This window comes from Magnolia sinica, chromosome 7 (genome assembly GCF_029962835.1).
Source record: "Magnolia sinica isolate HGM2019 chromosome 7, MsV1, whole genome shotgun sequence".
NCBI classification, from domain to species: Eukaryota; Viridiplantae; Streptophyta; class Magnoliopsida; order Magnoliales; family Magnoliaceae; genus Magnolia; species Magnolia sinica.
The window spans coordinates 84,268,639-84,295,178 of NC_080579.1; the positions used below are offsets into that span (position 1 = coordinate 84,268,639).

General features: G+C 40.2%; 1 protein-coding gene across 1 annotated transcript in view; it reads left to right on the plus strand.

Annotated features, from left to right (window-relative positions):
- Positions 1-246: 246 nt before the first annotated feature.
- The window catches only part of LOC131251580 (two-component response regulator ORR21-like), a 38,349-nt gene continuing 12,055 nt past the window's right edge, over positions 247-26,540 (plus strand). Inside the window, exons 1-4 of the mRNA XM_058252352.1 lie at positions 247-1,034; positions 20,308-20,460; positions 20,537-20,938; positions 21,135-21,211. Of these exons, the coding sequence (XP_058108335.1) occupies positions 848-1,034; positions 20,308-20,460; positions 20,537-20,938; positions 21,135-21,211 (819 nt within the window). The 5' untranslated portion in view covers positions 247-847. The remainder of the gene's footprint in view (positions 1,035-20,307; positions 20,461-20,536; positions 20,939-21,134; positions 21,212-26,540) is intronic.

Below are 26,540 nucleotides of genomic sequence, written 5' to 3' on the forward strand. Positions count from 1 at the left end.
TTTAAGCACATGTCATGATATAATTTGCAAAAAATAGATGGACGGTTTAGATTTCCCACAAACATCATGATGGCCCCACTTATCTTCTTATATGGCAGGAAGTTCTTTCACAGGAATCGGCATTTACACCAGTCAGCCCTGTTGCCGACGAGTCGGGCCGAGTCACCATTGACTCGGGCGAGTCGTAACTCGACTATCTGTACGAGTCAATCCAAGCAGCCGAGTCTTAAATCACTACGGCAAAACAGTTTTAATGGAGTCTCCATCACTGCCGCAATTCCTTTCTCATTTCCTCTCTTTTCGGATATTCCTTTCTCTCTCTTTCTCTACAAAATCTCACTTTTTCTCTTCGTAGCTTGCCATTTCCAATCTATTTTTATACCAAACCCACTAGAATCGATCGAGAAATCTCATTTCTAGCAGCTTAAATACCTCAGAATCCGCTTCAAAACAGGGACTCACTTCAGATCTGGAAAAATCGTCAGAAACTGACCTAGGAGGAGGATTTCAGGGATTTTTTTGCTAGATTTGAGGTGTTTGGTTGAGTTTTCAGGATTTTGTAGCAGAAATGCTGCAGAATCGACTGTGATACAGTAACTTCGCTGCAGATCTGGGGAAAATCGGTCGGTTCAGAGAAAGGTGTTGGAAGAGGATTTTAGGGTTTTTCTTTTTGTTGTTAGGTTTGAGGTATTGAGTGGAGATTTTTGGATTTTGGAGGATCCAGTGGCATTCCGGCGCAGTGATTTTTGAGGATGCTTGATGGTGGATCTGATGTTTTTGGTTTTGGTAGAATGAAGAGGAGGAAGGCTTGAGGGTTTTGAAGACAGTTTGTTGTCTCCGGGATTTGATGATGGCTACCGTGCAGAAACTGCCGGTCTCAAGCTTGAGTACGGGGGTGAGCAGTTATGAACCGTCGGGAGCAGATGGAGCTGTTTCAGATCAGTTTCCGGCTGGGCTGAGAGTTCTTGTCGTGGACGATGATACAACGTGTTTGAGGATTCTCGAGCAGATGCTTCAGAAATGCCTGTATCATGGTGTGGTTTCATCCTTGTTTTTTTCCCTCTCCTGGTTAGATGGTTGTGATCTTTGCATGTTCTGTTTGTCCTTTTCTTATTTAATTTAGGTGGGATGAAATGATTTCTGCTGAATTATGCGAATTTAGTTCTAGGGCTTAGGTTTGATGTTGTCAGATTCAGTGATGGTGGGAGGATTTTGTCGTGGATTTTCTAGTATCTGGTCTTGTTCAGAGATCTCAGATGCTATTTTTAGTACATTCGGATTTGTTCCTGTAATTTAATTGATGAGCTGGGGCATGCAGTTGATGGGCATTTTTTTTTTTTTTTGAAAAGTCACTATATATATATATATATTAGAAAGGAAAAGGGAAAACATGAAGTTGATGGGCATGTTATCACGACTGATATTGATATTGGGTGTGGACCGTGTGGTGATTTGTCAGCTGTTTAGATTATCTTTGCTTTAACCTTGTCAACTGGTTGGAACCAACTAGGATTAGTCAAACTGGGATTTGGGACTTGCCAATTCTGATTAACTGAGTTTGTAACTGCCTACCTGGAGTGTGGTATTCACTCCTTTTCGACAAATTGCCTTTGCTCATGTATTTCTATTTCTAGTTTACCACGGGTGCTCTATGAAGGGTTGTTGATGCAAGAGAAGTTGGCAACTCAAGGAATATGTGGCCACACATATTGGCCAATGCCTAATGCATGGGCTTTAGGGCTCGTTTGGTCACACCCTCAAAAGGGTATTTTAACTGCTAAATGCCGTTTTGAGCTTGAATTTGCTGCAACCAAATGGCCACGCAAAGCAATTGATCAAGATTTGAAGAATCCGCCTATAGAAACTGTCTGGATTGATGATCTTGTCAAAATCAAAAGTCTAATGATCAATTGGATGAGATCAACGGTAATTTATGGGCCCTATGGGATCAATCATATGATAATGAATTTTATAAGTTTTATTGATTAAATTAGTCTTTAGCATGAAATTAATTCATGATATAATTAATAACTTCTCTTTTGTATTTTTGTTACTTTCTTGGTGGGCCACTTTCGAAGCACCAAACGATGTCTGAATGACACAGAATTCGCCCCATTTGATAAACTATTGACTAAGCTTTCAAATGAGTCCAAGATCATGCAATTTTGGGGCCAGTTGGGTGAGATCTGACCCATTTATAGAATGCCTATATGGTAGTGACGGGATTTAGATGTAGTTTGGTCATTTTTCTATTATTGGGGTTTCTCTTTTTTGTTTTAAGCCTATATAAGGCCATGTTAGGGAGGTAATGCATTGTTTATTACAATTATGGAATTAAAAAAAATCATTTTTCAAAAAAATAATAATTTAGATTTCATGTTTCTTTCTTTGGTTTTATTTGGTAGAAGATTTGGAGAGGGGCTTTTTCATAGCTATCGTCAGGGTTTGATTTTTTTTTTTTTTTTTTTAAATTTTTTATTTATAGTTTTATTTTTTGCTTGGTATGGTTAGGGTTCGATGATGGGTTCGGGGAAAAAGGAAAATGTTGGTTCGGTGATTTGGGAAGGAAGGGAAAGGGGAAAAGGAAAAGAAAAGACAATGGAAGATGAAGGATTGAGGAAGTGGAGAAAGATGAAAGGGAGGGATAAATTACCTTCCTTCAATTTTCTAAGAGTAGAACTTGCTCTGATACCAATTTAATACAAAACCCAACAGGGAATGACCAAACTGTCCCTAAATCCCATCACTAACATATGGTCATTTAAACCCAATTGGCCTTAAAATTGCATGATCTTGGGCTTGTTTGAAAGCTTACTCAATAGGCTATCAAATGAGACCAATTTTGTGCATTTGGACATCATTTGGTGCCCTGAAGTGGCTTGCCAACGAAGTAGTGAAAATAAAAAAAGATAATTTATTAACTAAATTCTGACTCAATCTCACCTTAAATACTAATTTGATTAATAAAATCTATGAAATTTATGACTATATGATTGATCCCATAAGCCTCACAATTTAAGTTGACCTTTAATCCCATCCAGTTGATCATTAGACCATTGAATTGGTCTAGATCATCAATCAAGACAATTTCAATAGTGGATTCTTAGCTTGATCAATCAGATTGTGTGGCCATTTGGTTGCATTAGACTCCATTTTGCATTATGCGTTTCAATGCACTTTCACAAACCCTTGATTGATTCCCACTCATCCAAATGGGCACCAAAAAGCATACTCGCCGGAACCAATTGAATTGGTTTTAGGCGAGTCGATGAAAATGACGAGCTAGAAAAATGGATTTTTGGAAACCCTTCTACAGGAGATAAGCCCAAACAGGCCCTTATTGTCGAATGTTACCAAAAGTAGGTTGAACCATAGATGTGTGATGCCTCTTAAACTGAAAAGGGGTCCAAAGGCCCAAACTTGGGGCTATTTAGTTTCTCTTGGGGGGACCGCACATTCGGATATTTATACCTTGGTTGCATAGAGCATGAGGGGAAGCAGAGGGATTTGGTTGTGGGAGTGAGAAGTGTATATCTTAAAATGTTAACAACTGCAAAAACCTAAGAATTGGGAGCAGGAGAGTGGGTCTCAAGCGCAAGTTTGAAGTGGGAGAGACCTTTGCAAAACATTTGTGTATGTAAGATTTATCCCATCTTGAGAAACGGCACATGTTTAACCTAGGAGGCTTGACTTTCAGTCTGAGGGGTTTCTAGATTGAAAAATGGGCCTTAGCACCACGTCCTTGGGGGTTTTGGGTGGTGATGATATCACAATAGGGGGTTGCCTGCATAGGGCAATGCAACTAAAAGAGAAGCCTAACGAGGCTTTAAACTTTTGGCTAATAGACTTTTTAGGAGAGTTCATGTACAAAAAGCTAGTGCCTTATTTTGAGAAGATTGTTGTTGCTTCCAAAATTTAGGAGATCAATGTGTGTAGGTGTTCGTACCAAAATCTGGCAGAACCAAATCGACCGTGTAGAATAAGCCACGTGGCATATGCGATATCTTTTTGAGCTTGCGTTGAATACACGAGAGATAAGTCATATCTTCAGAGAGCCTTGGCGTTTATGCAATCTTTGGATAAGTACAAGTAACCGTTAGGGCTATGTTAGCACTGAAGCACGTTCTGGGCATTTAACAAAGACAAATAATGATCGAGAAAAGGTAACTGCTCCTTATAGCTGGTTACACGCAAAGGCGCCATGTGTACAAGTGGTTGTCTTTACGCTTTATCCAATGAGGCTATAAATAGCAGAGGTAGATTCGAAGAAAGCATCCATGATCAAACCCAAAACCAATCAACTATCAAGCAGCACAATGCTGCTTATCTATCTTAGCTTAGCACCTCCACCGCTCATAAGCCGGGAGGTGTTTTTAGTATCTAGGAGCAGTGTTCGAAATATTGGTATCGTGCAATGTATCGCATGGGATATATCGTTTGTATCGCATAATTTATCACACTTTTTGGGAAACATGGGGAAACATTGGGAAAATGGTTGAATTTTTCAATGAAACTTCAGGGATTATTAAAAAAGATCTTAATACATATTTTTCAATAATAAAGTCTCAAAAAAGAAGTGCACATAATAGGTTTCCTTTGTACATGGTCCTAAGCTATGCGTTGTTCGATTGAACAAATACAACTATATTCAAGATCCACCCCCTGTCCATCCATTTTTCCATATCATTTCAAGATGCAAAAAATAAAGTAGATCCAATAATCAGGTAGACCATACCATAGGAAACAATGGTGATTGAACATTAGTGGGCCACAAAAGTTTTGCACTTAAATACGCTCTTATAGTATTGAATAAACTCTATTGGGCCCACCGTGAATGTACATGGTTTATCCATGTCGTCCATCCATTTTTCTAGCTCATTCTAGGAGTTGAGCACAAATTTGAAACATATCCAAAGCTCAAATGGACCACACAAAACAGTAGGAATAATGATTTCCACTGTTGAAACCTTCCTAGGACCTACAGTGATGTTTATTTTTCATCTAACCTGTTGATGAGATCACAAAGACATGGATGAAGGAAAAGAACAAATATTAGCTTGATCCAAAACTTCTTTGGCCCCAAGGATTTGTTAACGGTAGATGTTCATTTTGCATTGTTTTCTATGGTGTGGTCCACTTGAGCTTTGGATATGCTTCATTTTTAGACTAAAACCATAAAATTATCTGGTAAAATGGATGGATGGAGTGGATAAAATACATGAATTATAATGGGCCCCACAAAGTTTACATGAATTATAATGGCCCCACGAATATTTCAAGTGTTAATGTTCAATCCTCACGTTTTCAGCGCGCACTTGAGTATCAGATCCTGCTCATTTTTGACCCCATGTCCTAAAATGATCTCACAAAACAGATTGACGGAGTGGAGTCCTCGCAAACATCATAGTGGGCCCCACCTAAGGTTCCAATAGCAGGAACTTCCTTGGAAAGGCTTTAATAGGAAATCCGCGTCTGGCACTGATGCTGCTCAAGCTCGAGCTGTACGAACATTTCAATGTTACATAGCCCCACAATAATGTATTGATTATATCTATACCGTTCATGCATTTGGAGAAATCATTTTAGATCATGAAATAAAAAATGAGTCATATCCAAAGCTCAAGTGGACCACACCACAAATAACAATGGGGATTGATTGTCACCGTTAAAACATTCGTAGGGCCCACCATAACGTTTATTTTCCATCCAATCTGTTAATTTGGTCACACAGACCTGGATGAAGAGGAAAAATAAATATCATATTGATCCAAAACTTCTGTGACCCCCAAAAGGGTTTTAATGGTAGACGTTCAATCTCCCGCTGCTGTTTTCAGTGTGGTCCACTTGAAATTTGGATCTGTCTTATTTTTCGGCTCAAGCCTTACGAAGAGCTCGCCAAATGGAAGAACGATCTGGATATAACACATAGCTCATGGTGGGACCCATAGAACTTTGTGACGTCAACACACCAGCTCAGTCGTGTGTGGTACGGTACCCCTTTCCTTAAAAAGGGCTGGAGCACTTTTTTTTAAAAAAAAAAGAAAAAGAAAGAAAGCAGAGAGGGTTCTGGAAGGCTGGAACCCTAAAATTTCTCCCATATCTCAAGTATCAGCGAGGATTTCGACAGATTTCTCTTCAAAATCAGAGATTTTATCTGCCGTAACCTACTTCGATTCGAATGGCCCACCAAACGGAAGCTTCCGATCATGGTGATCTCTTCTACAAGTATCGAAATCCATCATCTTTTTTTTTTTTTTTTTTTTTTTTTTTTTTTTTTTCCGATTTTTCGGATAATGACGCTATCCCGAACAATATTTGGCCTTTATTTTATTTTTTTATTTTTTATACTTTTTGGTATCTTTCGAAGGATATCGTATCGCTGGACTGCGATATCGATATTATCGGCCGATAGTATCGATATTTCGAACACCGTCTACTGACTCCTCTTGAAATGGGCCAGAGACTGTGTCCGCCTACAACTATAGATGAGGTGGACCTGAAATCGAAACTACTGTCTATTGACTCCTCTTGAAATGGGCCAGAGACAGTGGCCGCCTCGGAGTCCTCTCTAGAAGATATAAAAAAACAAAATAAGTAGAGGAAAGAAAGAGGAGGAGAAGAAAAGAAGAAGACTCGGGTGTATTGAAAAAAGCTCTGGCACGAGGACTTGGAATTGATGGACACTGAGAAGGTAAGGTTGTTAGGCCGAGGAGAAAACTTGACGTTCGTCGACAGAGCTTAGGCTTCACAAAATGAAGAAATGAGCAGAAGGGGGATGAGAGTATTTATAGGGCTCCCATAATAACGCATTTACTCATGCACAGGGCCATGTGTCAGCCTGAGAGCTCGAGGAGATGTGTCGATTGATGCACCCCTCCACGTGGCAGCAAGGGATTTGTCCAACCAAAAACATGATGGGCTAAGTGGAAACTATCAACCTATGATTCATCTAGAATCTAAATGACGATTTGCCATTAATGCATGCCCCCTCGTATCCCATGACAATAATCAAGCCTTTTCAATCTCCGCACTGGGGGCCGACTTTTCAGCTCATGCCTTCACCAACAAACAACAAACTTGGGCTCGATTTAAAATTTGAAAAAGACTAGAATGCTTGAAATTTAAATTTCAATTCCCGCACTTTAAAACTAGTTTAGGCTCTAACATCCTGAGCACGTGCAAGCCGAACTCAGAAGTGGGGGCAAATGTTATGGAAAAAATCGAACTGGTCCACCATACGGGAAGTATAACTGATCATGGGGGAGATGTCTCGAAGATGAAGCGAGTAGAGGACTAACACGGGCTTTTGTCTTAAGCTTATAGAGCACAGAGCTCGGAAGATATAACAAGTGACTCTACTGATGAAGAGATGAGCCCTGAGCCGATCTTGAATTGAGCTCTTGGGGGGGGGGGGGGGGGGGGTGGGGGGGTTTTAAAAATTGACCATGGCTAGAGGCGGGATGGGAAATTCAGAGAGAATCCTGCCTCGAACCAAGAAAAGGAAAGATTTAGAATGATCCTACACGAAAATCATGCCGACCGAGGTGTGCTCGGTGATATTTGTAGGAGTAGATTTTCATCCAAATAAAGACCCTCCAGCGAATCCACTGGATCCCACGGGGATACACAAGTCTTGAAACCGCATAAGGACCCTAGAAGTATAGTTACTGCAATTGAATGGAGGTAAGCGAACAAACCCAAGCTCAAGCCCGTCCACAGTCGTCATTAGCTCCACCCTGTTGTCTACGTCTTCATATTTCTTTGCAGGTCCAGTAGTGGGTGTACCTCTGCAATTGATCACATTTCTTCGACCATATTCCGACAATAACAGTATGTGTTTAATCCACGTTGTCCATCAATTTTTTAAGATCATTTTAGGGCATGAACTCAAAAATGAGAATGATCCAAATATCAAGTGGACCATACCGTAAGAAATAGGGCTGATGAATGCCCACTATCAAAAACTTTTCACAGGCTACAAAAGTTTTGGATCAAGGCGATGCTTATTTTATCCATTCACCCAGGTACGTGTAACATAATCTACTGGTTGGATGGACAATAAATATTATGGCAGCGTTATAGTAGGCCCATGAAGTTTTTAATGGTGGGTGTTCATTCACCACCGTTTCCTATGGCATAGTCCACTTACGATATGGAACCACCTCATTTTAGGACTCCTAAAATGATTTGGAAAAATAGATGGACGGCATGGATAAAAAGCGCATATCATGGTAGGTCCCATGGAGCACCTATCAGTTACTACGTCCGTACCACTAGCAATATGTGTCGAAAGACTTTCTTTAGTGGGTATTTTCATCATTTTCTAAAAAAATTACCAACGACAAAAAATAGATAACACTAACGAAAGTTACCCATACCTATATTATTGAGTTAGTATTTTCTAAAATTCACTTAGTTTTATAATGTATGAAGGAATTTTACCCAAATTTTTACAATGAAGACTTGTTTATAGAACACTTTTTCGTTTTTCTTCCTTGATTCAGGTACGCTACGCATATGGAAACATTTGGACTAACGTACACCATTGATTTTTTACAAGGCCCACCATAACTATTATATAAAATCCATTCTGATCATCAAGTGTCAAAACAAAATTTAGGCCTGGGTCCCAAGAATCAGGGAAATATGTGGTTTCAATGGACCACGCAAAGGAAATAATTTGAAGGGTGAGTGTTGCCCTGTCTACCATTTCCAATTGTGTGGTCCACCTAAACAAGGGATGAAGATTATTTGTGGGCCCTACACCTAAGATGGGTGACGTAGCTAGTTGTCGGAGTGGATTTCACATAAACATCAAGGTGGGGCCAATTGAGCTGCCGACCCATTTGCTTGCGGAAATCGGATTGCGTACTGAGTTACTTAGTACCTTCTTATCGTACCGAGTAAACTCTGTAGGGTCCACCGTGAATGTATATGGTCTATCCACGCCGTCCATCCGTTTTTCTATCTTATTTTAGGGGTTGAGACCAAAATTTAAGCATACCCAAAGATCAAGTGGACCATACTATAGGAAACAGTTGGAATAATGATTTCCACCATTGAAATCTTTATAGGGCCCACAGTGATGTTTATTTCTCATCAACCTGTTCATAAGATCAAAAAAACATGGATGAAGGGAAAAAACAAATACAAGCTTGCTCCAAAACTTCTATAGTCCCCGAGAAATTTTCAATGGTAGATGTTCAATTCACACCTTTTCCTGTGGTGTGGTCCACTTGAGGTTTGTATATATTTCATTTTTAGGCTTAATCCCTAAAATTATCTAGTAAAATGGATGGACGAAGTGGATAAAATACATAAATCACAATGGAACCCACAGAGTTTACTCAGTACGCAATCCACTTCCCTACTCGCACGACCTACCATAGCTGCCGTTAAACAACAACCGAAGCTTTGAATGATTAGTTAATTATGTTAGTTTATTTTTTTAATCCTTTCACCGTACTATAAATATCATATCCCTCTCTCTTACAACCCTAGAAAGGTCTACAACTCTCACCGATTCTTACAAAGCTGCACTCGTATATCAGAAATGCCGGGAGCCCAGATCTTCACCGACATTACGTTCTCGAGTAAGAATAGTAGAGATGAATTCGAATGTAATAATATATACATATTTTTAATAATAATCTAAATATTTTTTTTACACATTTGTTGAATGTTGCCTTTATTGTCATATCCTTAGCTGCAGCACTACTAACCATTCTAGATGAATTTGGTCAACATAAATGGAGGGCGTTTATACTGCTAATCTGCGTAGTCACAGCTGCGTATTTGTGTTATTTTGTTTACCTATTTCTGAAACTACGCTGTATACTGCTAATCTGCGTAGTCACAGCTGCGTATTTATGTTATTTTGTTTACCTATTTCTGAAACTACGCTGTACGTTTACAGCGTAGTTTCAGAAATAGGTAAACAAAATAACACAAATACGCAGCTGTGACTACGCAGATTAGCAGTATAAACGCCCTCCATTTATGTTGACCAAATTCATCTAGAATGGTTAGTAGTGCTGCAGCTAAGGATATGACAATAAAGGCAACATTCAACAAATGTGAAAAAAAAATATTTAGATTATTATTAAAAATATGTATATATTATTACATTCGAATTCATCTCTACTATTCTTACTCGAGAACGTAATGTCAGTGAAGATCTGGGCTCCCGGCATTTCTGATATACGAGTGCAGCTTTGTAAGAATCGGTGAGAGTTGTAGACCTTTCTAGGGTTGTAAGAGAGAGGGATATGATATTTATAGTACGGTGAAAGGATTAAAAAAATAAACTAACATAATTAACTAATCATTCAAAGCTTCGGTTGTTGTTTAACGGCAGCTATGGTAGGCCGTGCGAGTAGGGAAGCGGATTGCGTACTGAGTAAACTCTGTGGGTTCCATTGTGATTTATGTATTTTATCCACTTTGTCCATCCATTTTACTAGATAATTTTAGGGATTAAGCCTAAAAATGAAATATATACAAACCTCAAGTGGACCACACCACAGGAAAAAGTGTGAATTGAACATCTACCATTGAAAATTTCTCGGGGACTACAGAAGTTTTGGATCAAGCTTGTATTTGTTTTTTCCCTTCATCCATGTTTTTTTGATCTTATGAACAGGTTGATGAGAAATAAACATCACTATGGGCCCTATAAAGATTTCAACAGTGGAAATCATTATTCCAACTGTTTCCTATAGTATGGTCCACTTGATCTTTGGGTATGCTTAAATTTTGGTCTCAACCCCTAAAATAAGATGGAAAAATGGATGGACGGCGTGGATACACCAGATACATTCACAGTGGGCCCAACAAAGTTTACTTAGTACGATAAGAGGGTACTAAGTAACTCAGTACGCAATCCGATTTCTGCGAGCAAATGGGTCGGCAGCTCAATTGGTCCCACCTTGATGTTTATGTGAAATCCACTCTGACAACTAGCTACGTCACCCATCTTAGGTGTAGGGCCCACAAATAATCTTCATCCCTTGTTTAGGTGGACCACACAATTGGAAACGGTATACAAGGCAACACTCACCCTTCAAATTATTTCCTTTGCGTGGTCCATTGAAACCACATATTTCCTTGATTCTTGGGACCCAGGCCTAAATTTTGTTTTGACACTTGATGGTCAGAATGGATTTTATATAATAGTTATGGTGGGCCTTGTAAAAAATCAATGGTGTACGTTAGTCTAAATGTTTCTATATGCGTAGCCTACTTGAATCAAGGAAGAAAAATGAAAAAGTGTTCTATAAACAAGTCTTCATTGTAAAATTTGGGTAAAATTCCTTCATACATTATAAAATTAAGTGAATTTTAGAAAATACTAACTCAATAATATGAGTATGGGTAACTTTCGTTAGTGTTATCTATTTTTTGTCGTTGGTAATTTTTTTAGAAAATGATGAAAATACCCACTAAAGAAAGTCTCTCGACACATATTGCTAGTGGCACGGACGTAGTTACTGATAGGTGCTCCATGGGACCTACCATGATATGCACTTTTTATCCATGCCATCCATCTATTTTTCCGGATCATTTTAGTACATGAGTCCTAAAATGAGGTGGTTCCATATCGCAAGTGGACTATGCCATAGCAAATAGTGGTGAATGAACCCCCACCATTAAAAACTTCATGGGCCTACTATAACGCTGCCATAATATTTATTTTCCATCCAACCAGTAGATTATGTTACACGTACCTGGGTGAATGGATAAAATAAGCATCGCCTTGATCTAAAACTTTTGTAGCCTTCAAGAAGTTTTTGATAGTGGGCGTTCATCAGCCCTGTTTCTTATGGTATGGTCCACTTGATATTTGGATCATTCTCATTTTTGGGCTCATGCCCTAAAATGATCTTAAAAAATTGATGGATGATGTGGATTAAACACATACTGTTATTGTCGGAATATGGTCGAAGAAATGTGATCAATTGCAGAGGTACACCCACTAATGGACCTGCAAAGAAATATGCAGACGTAGACAACAGGGTGGAGCTAATGACGGCTGTGGACCTTTTAATGCCTAAGTCAGGTTGGTGAACTTTGATTAAGGGCTTGAGTTTGGGTTTGTTCGCTTACTTCCATTCAATTGTAGTAACTATACTTCTAGGGTCCTTATGCGGTTTCAAAACTTGCGTGTCCCCGTGGGATCCAGTGGATTCGCTGGAGGGTCTTTATTTGGATGAAAATCTACTCTTACAAATATCATCAAGCACACCTCGGTCGGCATGATTTTCCTGTAGGATTGTTCTAAATCTTTCCTTTTCTTGGTTCGAGGCAGGATTCTCTCCGAATTTCCCATCCCGCCTCTAGCCATGGTCGATGTGGTAAACTCGGAAGATAATCCTCCCCCCCCCAACAGTTCAATTCAAGATCGGCTCAGGGCTCATCTCTTCATCGGTAGAGTCACTTGTTATATCTTTCGAGTTCTGTGCTCTATAAGCTTAAGATAGAAGCCCGTGTTGGTCCTCTACTCGCTTCATCTTCGAGACATCTCTCCCATGATCAGTTATACTGCCCGTATGGTGGACCAGTTCGATTTTTTCCATAACATTTGCCCCCACTTCTGAGTTCGGCTTGCACGTGCTCAGGATGTTAGAGCCTAAACTGGTTTTAAAGTGCGGGAATTGAAATTTAAATTTCAAGCATTCTAGTCTTTTTCAAATTTTAAATCGAGCCCAAGTTTGTTATTTGTTGGTGAAGGCATGAGTTGAAAAGTCGGCGCCCAATGCGGAGATTGAAAAGGCTTGATTATTGTCATGGGATACGAGGGGGCATGCATTAATGGCAAATCGTCATTTAGATTCTAGATGAATCATAGGTTGATAGTTTCCACTTAGCCCATCATGTTTTTGGTTGGACAAATCCCTTGTTGCCACGTGGAGGGGTGCGTCAATCGACACATCTCCTCGAGCTCTCACGTTGACACATGACCCTGTGCATGAGTAAATGCGTTGTCATGGGAGCCCTATAAATACACTCATCCCCCTTCTGCTCATGTCTTCATTTTGTGAAGCCTATGCTTTGTCGACGAACGTCAAGTTTTCTCCTCGGCCTAACAACCTTACCTTCTCAATGTCCATCAATTCCAAGTCCTCGTGCCAGAGCTTTTTTCGATACACCCGAGTCTTCTTCTTTTCTTCTCCTCCTCTTTCTTTCCTCTACTTGTTTTGTTTTTTTATATCTTGCAGAGAGGACTCCGAGGCGGCCACTGTCTCTGGCCCATTTCAAGAGGAGTCAGTAGACAGTAGTTTCGATTTCAGGTCCACCTCATCTATAGCTGTAGGTGGGCCAGTAGTTTCGATATTTCGAACACTGTCTAGGAGTAGGCCAATCCGACCTTGCGCTCACGTCGGATTGACTTTAGTTATAGCTAGTAGCTGTAATTCCCTTCCATAGGCATCTGCATGTTGGATCTAAAGGAAGATGTTAGCCTTAGGAATTGTTCGGCTATGTTCATACGTTGGGCCGATTGTAGTTGTAATTCTCAACATTGCTCTTACCTTGCTCATTAGCACGCTGCTCCATGAAGCACCCTGTTGCTCTTAACCGAGTTGGTGATTCTGTTTGCACTTATTTCCGTGTTCATCTTCTATCATCTCCGTTCAACCACACAATTGTTGCGCCTTTGAAAGTCTTTGATTTTCAAGGCAAAAAGAACTCATTGGAGGAAGAGCCCTAACCTCCAAAAATCCCCTGATAGTGCACTCGACAGTTGGCTGAATAGACGAATGGTCGAACCATGACCAAGCATCACTCTATCTCAGCGCTAGGGGTTGGTGCTCACGGTTTGAATCGGACCCAATCGGTTTTGGCACGCCCGCAAACCTCACATGCGTCCCGTGTGGTCGAATTCGAGACCAACAGTAGGGCTCCATCAACAAGAATGATAGAAGCCTTCTCGAAGGAGTTGAATGGCTTTTCAAAATCTTAATGGGTCCCTCATGGGATGTTGGTTGCAAAAGCCATTAGAAGGATATATGTGAGTTTTTGGAGTTATTAGGAGTTTGTACAAAGGGGGTTTGACCCTACTTCGTAGGTGTTAAAGATGGGTTGATTTCACAATGATGTTGTGTGCATAGTGTAAGTTGAAAAAAATAAATCCTAATATGTGCTATTCTTGGTCTTTGAATTGGAGTTTGGATAGTAGTCATCATAGGTGTCACTAGAATATTAGTTATAAGAAAAAAAGAGACAAAATAGGAAAGGCCACCGAAGGTCTGAGGGTACTTTTGGAAATCCAAAATGTATGCTCTATTAATTTAGTAGATTAAACTCTTTGTGCGCTTTCTCTACTACCTTCTGCTATCTTCATTGCCTCCAGGGCATTGTCAAAGCCCCATACAGTCTCTTCAAGCTTGTTGTTCTTATTCACTATGCCCATGTTTATGTATATCTATAGTGGTCCCTCTTGGACGACCTGACCTTTTGAGATCCTGAGCTGATGTTGAAGGGACCTTTAACTTGCTGATGTTTTAAGGTCCTAGGTACATTTGGCTTGATTTTTTTTTTTTTTTGATCGGTAATTCAAAGATTTTATTAAAAGAAAACAATGAAAGAAACAAAACACAGAGGAGATATAACAATCGGAAAGCGCATCCCTCAGAAAACAGAAAGATGCAAGCAACCACCCTGGGCGGCTGGCCCCTTACCCAACCAATATGCTCAACTAAAAAACACTCCCAAAAAATTCATAAGAAATGGACTGCCACTGGGATTGGACCTGACTGCTCCCAGCTTAGCCAAATTATCCGCCTCACTGTTTGCTTCACTAGGGATATGCTGGAATGAGATCGGATGTCCATTGCAGAGGTCCAACACCTCCTTCCACTTCGCAACCTCCAAGGGATTGATCCACTGAAGCACAAGAGATAGAGCTGTTCAAGCTGCCATAAAAAGTAAGAAAGAAGTCAAACTCCACAACTGCCTTGACGGCTTGAAGGAGAGCAGTTGCCTCACTAGAGTTACAGACTCCTGAAAGCCAATAGGGCCAGAAAATTTGTCAAGAATGACACCATTGTTGAGAACACTGCAACCCTCTGGACCAATTTCAATTTAGCAGCGAGGAGGGAACACCTTTGAAGCTATTATCAGCCTTACCCTAGACAATATGAATATTAAAAACCTTCCTCGCCAGAGCTCACCCTAGACAATATGAATATTAAAAACCCTTCCTCGCCAGAGCTCAAGCAGAGGAATCCCTGGAATATTTCATCCTGTTTTTTAAAATCCAGTTCGACCAAATAGTAGCATGAGCTACCACTCCACAGGGTTGTCCGACCGCACCCCAAGCTGCTGCAAGCGAACAGTTGATAGTATCCAAGACATTTGGGGAATACCCATGCGATGCCAAATTTGGAAAGCACCTTTGGCAATGGGATTTAGCACCCACAAGATGACCATGAACATGGAGCGGGCATTCTACTCCTTGTCCACAAGGGATGGTGCTTATGCAATCACAATGCCCCATCACATGCATCAATTGTGATTGGGACCTGTATTGCAATTTCCATCCACCCACAAGTCTTGTTTGTCTGTGTTGTTAACAAGTTAATGTTTATATGAGGGATCTTGCATCATCGGAACCGGTTGAGAGGAGGGAGTCCATGGCAGCAAAGTCAAGTTATAAGAAGGGCTTTATAGTGGTTAAGCCTATGGTTTAATGGACTTCATGATGAGGATACAATGATTCAATGAAATTTATGGAGCACTCTTGTCACTTAGAGAATGGATGTAGGGATGAGTAGAGGGAAAGAAGCAAATAGTGGTAAAAAGGCCAACCAAGGCAGATTTGATCATAGCTCCATCTCTTTGAATTTCACATAAAGGGTTAAGCAATCGCAGATGAATTTGTAGCACGAGTAACTCATCAACTAATTGTCAAGAAAGGGCTTGAATGCCTAACATGTGGGTGTCCTTTGACTTTTGAGCACGTATTTTCTAATTCTGGCAGTTTGTTTGCTATTGACATTCGAATGAAGGTAAGTAATCTAGCTCAGGAGTTCCTTTCCAAAGACAAAGGCTTTGGGATGTGCTCAAGTGAATCAAGGAAACTTTCAAAATCTCCCTCAAAATTTAACACTTTGTTTGGATTTGTCTTCTCAAACTCGTTTGTCTTCTCAAACTCACTTCTCTATGATCTCCATTACTACTCATGATTGACATGAGATCGTATTAGTTGGAACTTGCAACTATGCATGACGTTAGGCACCTCATGAAGGCGAATCCTTGTGAATGTCGAAGTTTTAGATCAACTAGGACAATTTTAGAGAAGTTAAGTGCTCACATGCAGAATCTTATGAACCAGTTTGGATTTTTTCATCTATTGTTCCATTCCCTTCCATGCTTCCTCTTGACTTCAGCCTTATCTAAGTGCAAGACAATTTGAAGTCAACGATGGTAGGAGTCGGGGGCCAAAGGAGTTGGTCATTCCAAAATTTTGGGGGGTAGGAGTCGGGGGCTGTAGGAATTGTTCATTCCAAAATTTTCTAAGTGGAGTTCTTTTCTTAAGCATTGTAAGAAGAAGTTTGATATTAATGAAAGTTCTTTCTCCCTCTCTCTATTCAAATATTCTTGTGAGGGAAATTCTTGTCCTTCTTTGCAATTCAGTGTCGATATCTCATTGATTCAAAAACCGGGTTGCACCATCCTTTGCTTTCTTGTTCTTGTTTTTTCCGTAACTTTCTAATTTGTCAATTACCACATAAATCCCTCTTCACTCTTGTTCCACCTGTTATAAACATCATCTAAACCCAAAGCCTAGATTTTGGACTACCCCCTTGATATGCCCCTTAGTTGCACGCAGTGTTTTAAATATCGACGATATCGGCCGATATATCTTGTATCCCACCAGTACGATGCGAAACTTACGAGTAGTACAATATATCCCACATGTTTGATCTGGTGAGCATTTTCGAATTTCAATCCTTTTATTTTTTGTAAATCACGTTAAATTTTCATGTTTTGCATGAAAAATCATGGATTGGGAACTTCGATTTCGAGATTTGAAGGACATGTGCCAAGTCACGAAAAATTGAAAAAATAAAAAAGTTCCAATTTCAAGCAAATCGTTTGCAATGTTTGTGCCCAAACATCAAATTAAACATGTACGTAACGTAATCTAGTGATTCTTGTTTTGCTTTTCAATGCATCACTTCTGTTTCCACACGTTTTCTTACATTTATAAATTATATGAATAGATATTGAATATACTTGCATTAATTCAGTTAGACAACACATAGATTAGGACCCCATACAAAGAAAGCCTATTATGTGTACTTGTTTTTTGTAATGTTTTGATTCATAAGTGTGTATTGATGTCTTTTTTAACAATTACTGAAGTTTCATTGAAAAATTCAACCAATTTCCTAATGTTTCCTCGTGTTTTCAACAACAACGATACATTACACGATACAACCGATATATCCCATGTGATAACTGATACGTATCTGTATCCGAAAATGCGATATGTAACGCGATACCGATATTTCGAACATTGGTTGCACGATCCTTCTAAATAGGTTCCCCACTTCGAATTGCGCTCCAGGCTAGTGCTTCTGTTCTTGCTTCCGTTACCGGATAGCAATTTGAAACAAATGCTTCCCTATTCCCATGCCCCATTTGTTGCCTCTTCGCTTCACGCTTCATGCAACCATAATCTCTCTTGTATTAAAACTCGATGAAGATTTCCAACAAAAAGGAATGCTTTTAAGTAGGGACGTAGGACATTACTTAGACATTTTGGCCGAAATGAACTGAAATGAACTACTAACCCAAAAATATATTAGAACTATATAAATAGTAAAGAAATATTGCTTGAGTAGATGAGTAAAAGTTGCATTAATGTTTCCATGATATGTATGTTGATGTGTGCCTGAATCCTATACATGCAAGATGGGTCAATTCTCTAGAAAATGGCATGTCCTTGACTACACAAATGAAAGGGACAAAATGAGAGGCATGTTTATGGGCCTACCAGTTTTTCTAGACTTAATGACTTTTGGTTTGAATTGTCCCTTGTGAATTCGAGATGGAACCTTCCTTAGTGCATCAAAGGAGATTTCTACTCAACAGGTTTGCCTACGAGAAGTTGGGAGGGGAAAAAATTATGCCGTCTATTCGAAAGTTTGCAGAATTAATTTTGAAGAATAAATTAAATGATCTCCCTCTTTGTGGCTGTCAATAGACGTGGTCTAGCAATCAGCTATACCCAATAATGTGCAATCTAGATGGATTCCTTGATCACTTCCAATTGAGAGGATCATTTGTTGTGGGGTGATTGAACCAGTCATGCCAAGACTAGCCTCTGATCACATTCCAAAATGCTTGGAATCGTCTAGCATCTTGGCGGGTCGTATTCCCTTTTGCTTTCAGAATTGGTAGCTAGAGTAGGAAGATTTGATTGATTTTAAACAGGCATGGTGGGAGGAGTCTAGGGTGTTAAGCTGGGCCGAAGCTCCGATTTGTTAATGGAAGATTAAACATGTGACACAGCAAATTTCAAAATGATTCTTTGAGGAAGGAAGAGTCGCTGAAAAAAATAAGGCTATTTGGACGTAAAAGTGGATGGTGGCAAGTTGGAAGACAGAGGGTGGGGCGTGAAACTTCCAAGTTATAGTACCAAATGATTCTTAGAAGGGAAGAGATGGTAATGCAGAGCCATTTTCACACCTGGCACGAGTGGGGTGGCCTGTGGGATGCAGGGGTATACTCGGGGTTGGCGGCCTGTGTGAGGGGGAACCCATGTCATGTGGGGCCCACGAGGGGGGTTTCGGCGGAGGACCTAACCCATTGGATGTGGGGCTTGGGCTATGAGATAAAGTGATTGATTTGCCACACTCTATCAGTTCGAGCTTTTAGAGCAAGTGGTTAGTTGTCCTGCATCAAAGTGGTATCAGAGCGGGAGGTCTCGTATTCGAGATTCCTCAGCGGAAGTGATTAATGCGTGGACATTTTTCAATGTGTTCCAAAATGGTAACGGTGACCATAATGGCCACCACCATTACCATTATGATACGGACCGTAACGACCGTTACGACCATTTTTTATTTTTTGAAAAAACTGTTACGGAACCGTTATGGTCCGATATGGCTTGTTTTTTCTATAACGGCCTTTTTGACCCCGTAACGCGTGACGATTATGACCGTTACCATTACTTAACTGATTTTGAATAATTTGGCATTTTCACACTGGGCTCAAGTGGGGTGGCCTGTGGGATGCAGGGGCACATTTGGGGTGGGTGGCTCGTGGGAGGTGGAACCCATGTGATGTGGGGCCCACGAGGGGGGTTTGACCGAGGACCTAACCCATGGGATGTGGGGCCTGGGCTCTGTGATAAAGGGATTGATTCGCCATGCTCTATCAGTTCGAACTTTGAGAGCAAGTGGTTAGTCTCCTTCAAAGACTCTGAATGACAAACATAAAAAAACCATATTCACATGTTCCAGTTTCAGGGGATTGTTGTGCATGACACTGATCAAATCAATAAAAGACTGTTGAATTCTATTCCTGCTTGTCTTCAAAAGAAGACTTCTAGAAACCTGACCTTGATGGGTTGTAGTGCAAGCAAATTTCTGAAGATGCAACATTGTTGCAAGGGGTAGAGGGAGGGAGGGAGGTTGTTTGGCAATTAGAGGCGCAGGCAGAAACAAGGTGCTGGGTATAGATGGTATCTCTTAGGAGTTTGGACTTATTCCAAGACTGTTGGTAAATTATAAAAAAATGATTGAACATATTTTATGATCACGAGACTCTCGAGTAGTGTTAAATAAGCGTCTCAATGCCACTTTTGTTAGGCTCATTCCCAAAGTTGATGGAGCTATTAGTTTAAAAGATTTCAGGCCGATAAAAGCTTTGTTGATGGAGCATATAAAGTCCTTGCCAAGTGCCTCCCTCTGCGTCTTAGGGAGGTCCTTGGGTTTGTGAAGGACAGGGAAATTCTTGATGGTATTATCATGGCCAATGGTTGCATTGATTCTGTATCCTATGCGAGATTGACTGGAGCAAAAGAGCAAGCCTACAATCATGTTGACTAGTATTTTCTTATTTATTCTTCAAAGAAAACCTACATTCTTCAGCCTCCTTCTCTCTTATAGTGAATGGATCACCTGTCAGCTTTTGCATTCTGCATTTTATGTTGTTGTTGCTGTTGCTGTTATTACTTATAGCTTTTGCATTCTCTCTTATAGTGAATGGATCACCTGTCAGTATCTCTAAAAGAGTTTTTGTTTATGTAAAAAATGTCCTGGATATACTGATGAGCCAAATTTCAATTGGTTGCAGTTACAACTTGCTCCCAAGCTACGCTTGCCCTGTCGCTTCTTCGGGAGAGGAAGGGAGGTTTTGATGTGGTAATAAGTGATGTTTATATGCCTGACATGGATGGATTTAAACTCCTAGAACTTCTTGGGTTGGAAATGGATCTGCCTGTTATCAGTGAGTAATATTCCTTCAACCTGAGGTCTTCTTAGATACTGTCTTTCATTAACTCACATGAGATTCTGTTCTTCAGTGATGTCTGCAGATGGGAGAACCAGTGCAGTGATGAGAGGGATCAAACATGGGGCCTGTGATTATTTGATTAAGCCAATACGCATAGAAGAACTGAAGAACATATGGCAGCATGTTATCAGAAAAAAATGGAATGAGAATAAAGAACACGAACACTCGGGTAGTGTTGAAGACACTGAACGGCATAGGCGAGTGGGTGATGAAGCTGAATATGCTTCCTCTGTTAATGAAGGGACAGATGGCAGTTGGAAAGTTCAAAAAAAGAGGAGAGAGGCTAAAGAAGACGATGATGATGGTGAGCTTGATAATGACGATCCTTCTACGTCGAAGAAACCACGTGTGGTGTGGTCAGTAGAGCTCCATCAGCAGTTTGTCAGTGCTGTAAACCAACTCGGAATTGACAGTATGAACCTTGAATCTCTCCTTTCTTTTCTTATGTGTCTAAACATTTTTCCAATAAAAGAAGCATTGCCTAAGGATGTGTTGACAGGATTTGCTGCAGGATCTGATTCTAATTACATGTAGAAGTGAATATGCAAAAAATCCATTGCTGATTTTTTATTCATCATTGACATTTTTTTTTCCTGGGTTGCATGCAGAGGCTGTTCCCAAGAGAATACTTGAACTGATGAATGTTCAAGGACTCACCAGAGAGAATGTAGCAAGCCATTTGCAGGTTTGGTTCCATCTAATTTTGGAATACTTGTTGATGATATATACTAACGATTCAGTTTTGGAGTTACTTGTCAATTTTTTAATTAAGACAACTTCCTTTTAGGGCATAGACCAGAACAGATTGTTTAAATGGTGTGTAGAGGGCTGAAAACTGATTTTTTGAACAGATAAAGTAGAATGCGATTGAGTCTTGTAATAACACAGGTTTAACCAATCTTTCTAAATGCTCAAAAATGATGATTTTACTCGAAAATCTACTCACCGAAACTTCGAAGTAGAACTATATCAGCTGAAAGTTACTTTAGGTAGATCTTACAACTCTGTAGACATTTTTCTGTTTTAAGCATTGGCTGGAAGTAATTCTTTAAACCCTTTCTCGAACCACTGAACTCACTGCCATCAACCATATATGCAGTGCCCTATTGAATTTGTTTGTTCTGCATCAGGATTTGCTATTATCAAGTTTTGCCGAGTCTGCGGAAATTGTATAATTCTTTATGGCTATCAGATCTATTACGGGGAGCTTGCTTTTTCAAGTTCGCAGATGTAGGCCAATATCATGATGGTGGAGCATTATTGAAATGTCTATAATTTGTTGGTATTAGGTGGGAAGGAATTTTTTGGGCATTTATTGAAGAATATTCTTATGTGAGGTCTACTGAAATATTTTTTTAGATATGTGACATAGGAAAGGGTGTGAGGAGGAAGATCACCATCTTCCTCAAGTAGTAAAGGCCTTGAATCCACAAGATAAAAAAGGAAACCTGAAAATTTATTATTCAATAATTCTTAGACCTCCCGATTACATCACTTATAAAGAAAAAGCAAAACCCTAATTAGGAGTCCTAATTCGACTAAAATAGAATTTACTTGAAATAGTAAGTTTTACAAAAAAAATAGTAAGTCCTAAATTAATCATGCCGGATGATTCCTATCATGATTACAAGAGATTCCTAAGAAGACTACACATACAAAAACTTTAAAATGAAGGAGATGTCAAAATTAAAAATTACTAAAAATAGTAAGTCCTAAATTAATCATGCCGGATGATTCCTATCATGATTACAAGAGATTCCTAAGAAGACTACACATACAAAAACTTTAAAATGAAGGAGATGTCAAAATTAAAAATTACTAAAAATAGTAAGTCCTAAATTAATCATGCCGGATGATTCCTATCATGATTACAAGAGATTCCTAAGAAGACTACACATACAAAAACTTTAAAATGAAGGAGATGTCAAAATTAAAAATTACTAAAAATAGTAAGCTTTCCCTGAAATCGCAATTTTGAATCGGAAGCATTTTCTCACGAAATGGACCGACGCGTCCCATTATGTGGGTCGGTTGACCTTGGATGGCCAGTTTCGGTAAAGATTGATAGGTTGTGTATCGTAACAATACCCATATCAAAAGTTATGGCCAATTTCGAACGGTAACTTCTCCCTATCCGGAATGAATTTCTTTGAACTGGATGCACCTGGGGCCCAGTTATGTCATGGCCTACGTAGGACTGGGCCCGGATTTGATGGACTACATCTGCTTCCATTCAGGCTTCTTTCGGTCCAGCTATGTCAAGAATAGGTTTGCGACCCTCTCTAAATCAATTTGCTTCAGCCATGACTCCTACGGTTAGCTTGGGATGAGAAACATTTCATCTTGATTCTTAGATGAAACATTTATTTTTCAGTTGGAGATCACTTCTTTTCTTTGTACTTGTGGATTCCATCCTATTGTTATGAATGGCTTTCATCTCTCTCTCTCTCTCTCTCTCTCTCTCTCAGGTCTATTCATTGGTTATTTGGCATTGAGCTTTATATGAGGTTCTATTCATTGTTTATTTAACCTTGCCACCGACTTGGCTATTGACTTCCATTTTCTATTCAGGGACCAACAATGTTGTTAAATTGCATATGCGATCATTTGCGATTGCATATGCCTATGCACGTATGCGATCGCACAATCGCGTATGCGACCACATTTTTTTTTTTGAAAAATAAAAAAATAAAAAAAAAGAGAAGTTTTTAAAAAAGTAAAAAAAATCAGAAACGAAACTTTCCTTAGTTTAGATAACTAATTTTACATATTTAAAATACGTTTGAGAGAAATGAAATCAATTAATTATCAACATTCAATAATATAGTTAATCAGAAGTAACAACACAATCAACCAGCTATTTATTTATTATTGTAGAAAATAGAAATATAATTTACAAGTTATACAATAACAAAATAATACTAAATATTAAATACCAAAAGTCTAAATGTCTAATGCTATATACATTGATTTATTTTCCATTGTGGCATTTGATCACCACCATCGTTATCATCACCATCATCATTGGAGTCATCTCCTTCTTCCACATATACTTCATTTTCTTCTGTTTCTTCATCATCGGTACGTACTAATACTTCATCAACATTCAATGGTTGATCTTCAGCTTGATCATCTCTTCCTTCTATCTCCTCAATCTCTTCCATTGGCTGACTGCTACTGCTTGCCCTCCCTTTCCTCCGCCTTCGAGCGGAAGTTCTCTAGGTATCGATCCATATGCGGCATCTTCAACTTGGGCCCAGATAGGGCTGTACACGAGTCAAGCTAGCTCGACTCGGCTCGACTCAACTCGGATTGACTGGGCTTGAAAGGCCGACTCAAGGCGAGTCAAGCTTGTTTACTAAAGCTTGAGTTGAGTTCAAGCCATGTTCAACCATGGTGTTTTTCAACTCGACTCGACTCGACTCGAAGCTCGAGCTCGAGCTCGACTCGGCTCGAGTAATATATTTTAATAATATATATAATATATATTATATTAATATTAAATATATATATAATATATATATTTAAGTTAAAAAAAAAAGAAGTTAAAAAAAGAAGTTAAAACTAAAAAGTTTTTACTAAAAAACCCTACCCGACCCTACCCGTCCCCATTCCCTCTTTTTCTTTCCCTTACCCTAACGAGGTAAACTCGACTCAACTCGAGATAAACTCGACTCAACTCAAACCACTAGCTCGACTTGAACTCGACTCGAAAGCTTTGGCAAACAAGCCAAGCTTCAATGTTGAGCTTAAGGGTGAGCTCGAGCTCGAACTCGAGTATAGCATGGACGAGTCAAGCCAAGCTTGGCCCACCTCGACTCGACTCGACTCGGCTCAATGTACAACTCTAGGCCCAGATTAGCTCTTCACCAGCAAAGGCTGGGTCTTCCATCTCTACAAACCAAGTACTCCTTATTGATGGGCAAGTAGAAGTAGTGCCCCCAGAGAATGATAGTGAGGAGGAGGAATATGAGCTAGTCGGAACCCCTAGTGATGAGGAAGAGGGAGCATAAGAGTCTGTGACCCTCACAATTGTGCGTTGCGCCCTGGCTCAAGTCAAGAACACTGATGACTGGCGCCGCAACACGATCTTCTACACTTATGCAAAATGTGGGGAAAAGAGCTGTAAGATGATCGTGGATAGTACTAGTTGTGCCAACGTGGCATCGACTAGCACTATGAGTCGTTTGGGCTTGAAGCTGGAAGCCCATCCTCAACCCTATAGAGTCTCCTGGGTTGATGAAATATCCATTCCAGTCTCGCACTGCTGTCTTGTCCCTATTCAGTTCGGATCATATAAAGACAATTTGGTGTGATGTTGTTCCTATGGATGTGGGCCATGTCATTCTGGGTAGGTCGTGGCTCTATGACAGGGATGTTACCATATTTGGTCGTTCAAATGTGTGTACATTCTGGTTTGAGGGCAAGAAGGTCAAGCTAAATCCTCTGCCACCCAAGAATACAACTGGAAAAGAGTTCACCACATGGAGTGGTGTGAGCGGCCCAAAATAAGTGGAGTCGAAGTCCAAGTCCAAACCGCTTCATATTTTGAATGCCAAAGACTTTGAGCGAGAGACGGAGGCGAACTCGATGATATACGCCCTTGTGGCTAGGGAGTGTACCAGAGACTAGCGTAGAGTTACCCACTGAGGCCATTTAGGTTGTACATGAGTTTCGTGATGACTTTCCTGATGATTTACCGAATGAGCTTCTCCCTATGAGGGATATACAACATGCTATTGATTTAATCCCTGGGGCAATTCTATCAAACCTCCTGCATTACAGAATGAACCTGAAGGAGCACGCTGAGTTGAAGAGGCAGATTGATGAACTCCTAGAGAAGGGTTTCATTCGAGAGAGCATGAGTCCGTGTGCTGTGCCCGCCCTTCTTACACCTAAGAAGGATGGCACGTGGAGGATGTGTGTTGATAGTAGGACTATCAACAAAATCACAATCATGTATCGGTTTCCCATACCGCGTCTTGATGACATACTAGATATGATGGCCAATGCTACTATCTTTTCAAAAATCGACCTCAAAAGTGGGTATCACTAAATCTGTATACGCCCTGGTGATGAGCGGAAGACGGCCTTCAAGATGAAGGATGGGCTATATGGGTGGCTAGTTATGCCTTTTGGGTTAACTAATGCCCCAAACACTTTCATGCATGTGATGACCTAAGTGTTGAGACCCTTCATGGGGAAGTTCCTGGTCGTATACTTTGATGATATCTTCATTTATAGCATGACTAAGGAGCAACACCTTAACCATTTGAGGCAGGTTTGTGGGATCCTTAGGGCCGAGAAGTTGTACGCCAACCTAAAGAGGTGCGCGTTCTTGTCTAGTAGTGTGATCTTTTTAGGTTTTATTGTGTCAGTTGAGGGCAGCTCGGTGGATCTCGAGAAGGTCAAGGTCATCGTTAATTGGCCTGAACCTCGCAATATTCATGAGGTGTGCAGCTTTCATGGCTTAGCCACTTTTATAGGCGGTTCATTCGAGGCTTTAGTTTCATTGTGGCTCCCATCACAGACTGCATAAAAAAGGGAGAGTTTCAATGGACAAAGGCCGCCTCGAAGGCCTTCAAGGAGATAAAGGTCAAGATGACCGAAGCTCCAGTCACGCGACTTCCAGATTTTTCAAAAGCTTTTGAAGTCGCATGTGATGCGTCAGGAGTCGGCATAGGAGTACTTAGCCAGGAAGAGCACCCTGTCGCCTTTTTTAGTGAGAAACTGAATGAGGCGAAGCAAAGATATTCCACCTATGACAAGGAATTCTACGCGGTAGTGCAATCACTACGCCATTGACGACATTACCTGTTACCGCAAGAATTCGTCTTGTTCTCAGATCACGAGGCCTTAAGATACTTGAACTCTCAGAAGAAATTAAGCCCCAGGTACGCTAAGTGGGTTCAATTCTTTCAAGAGTACGCTTTTGTGCTTAAGCACAAGGCCGGAGTAGAGAATAAGCCTGCCGATGCGTTGAGTCGTCGAGTCGCATTACTTAACTCCATGAG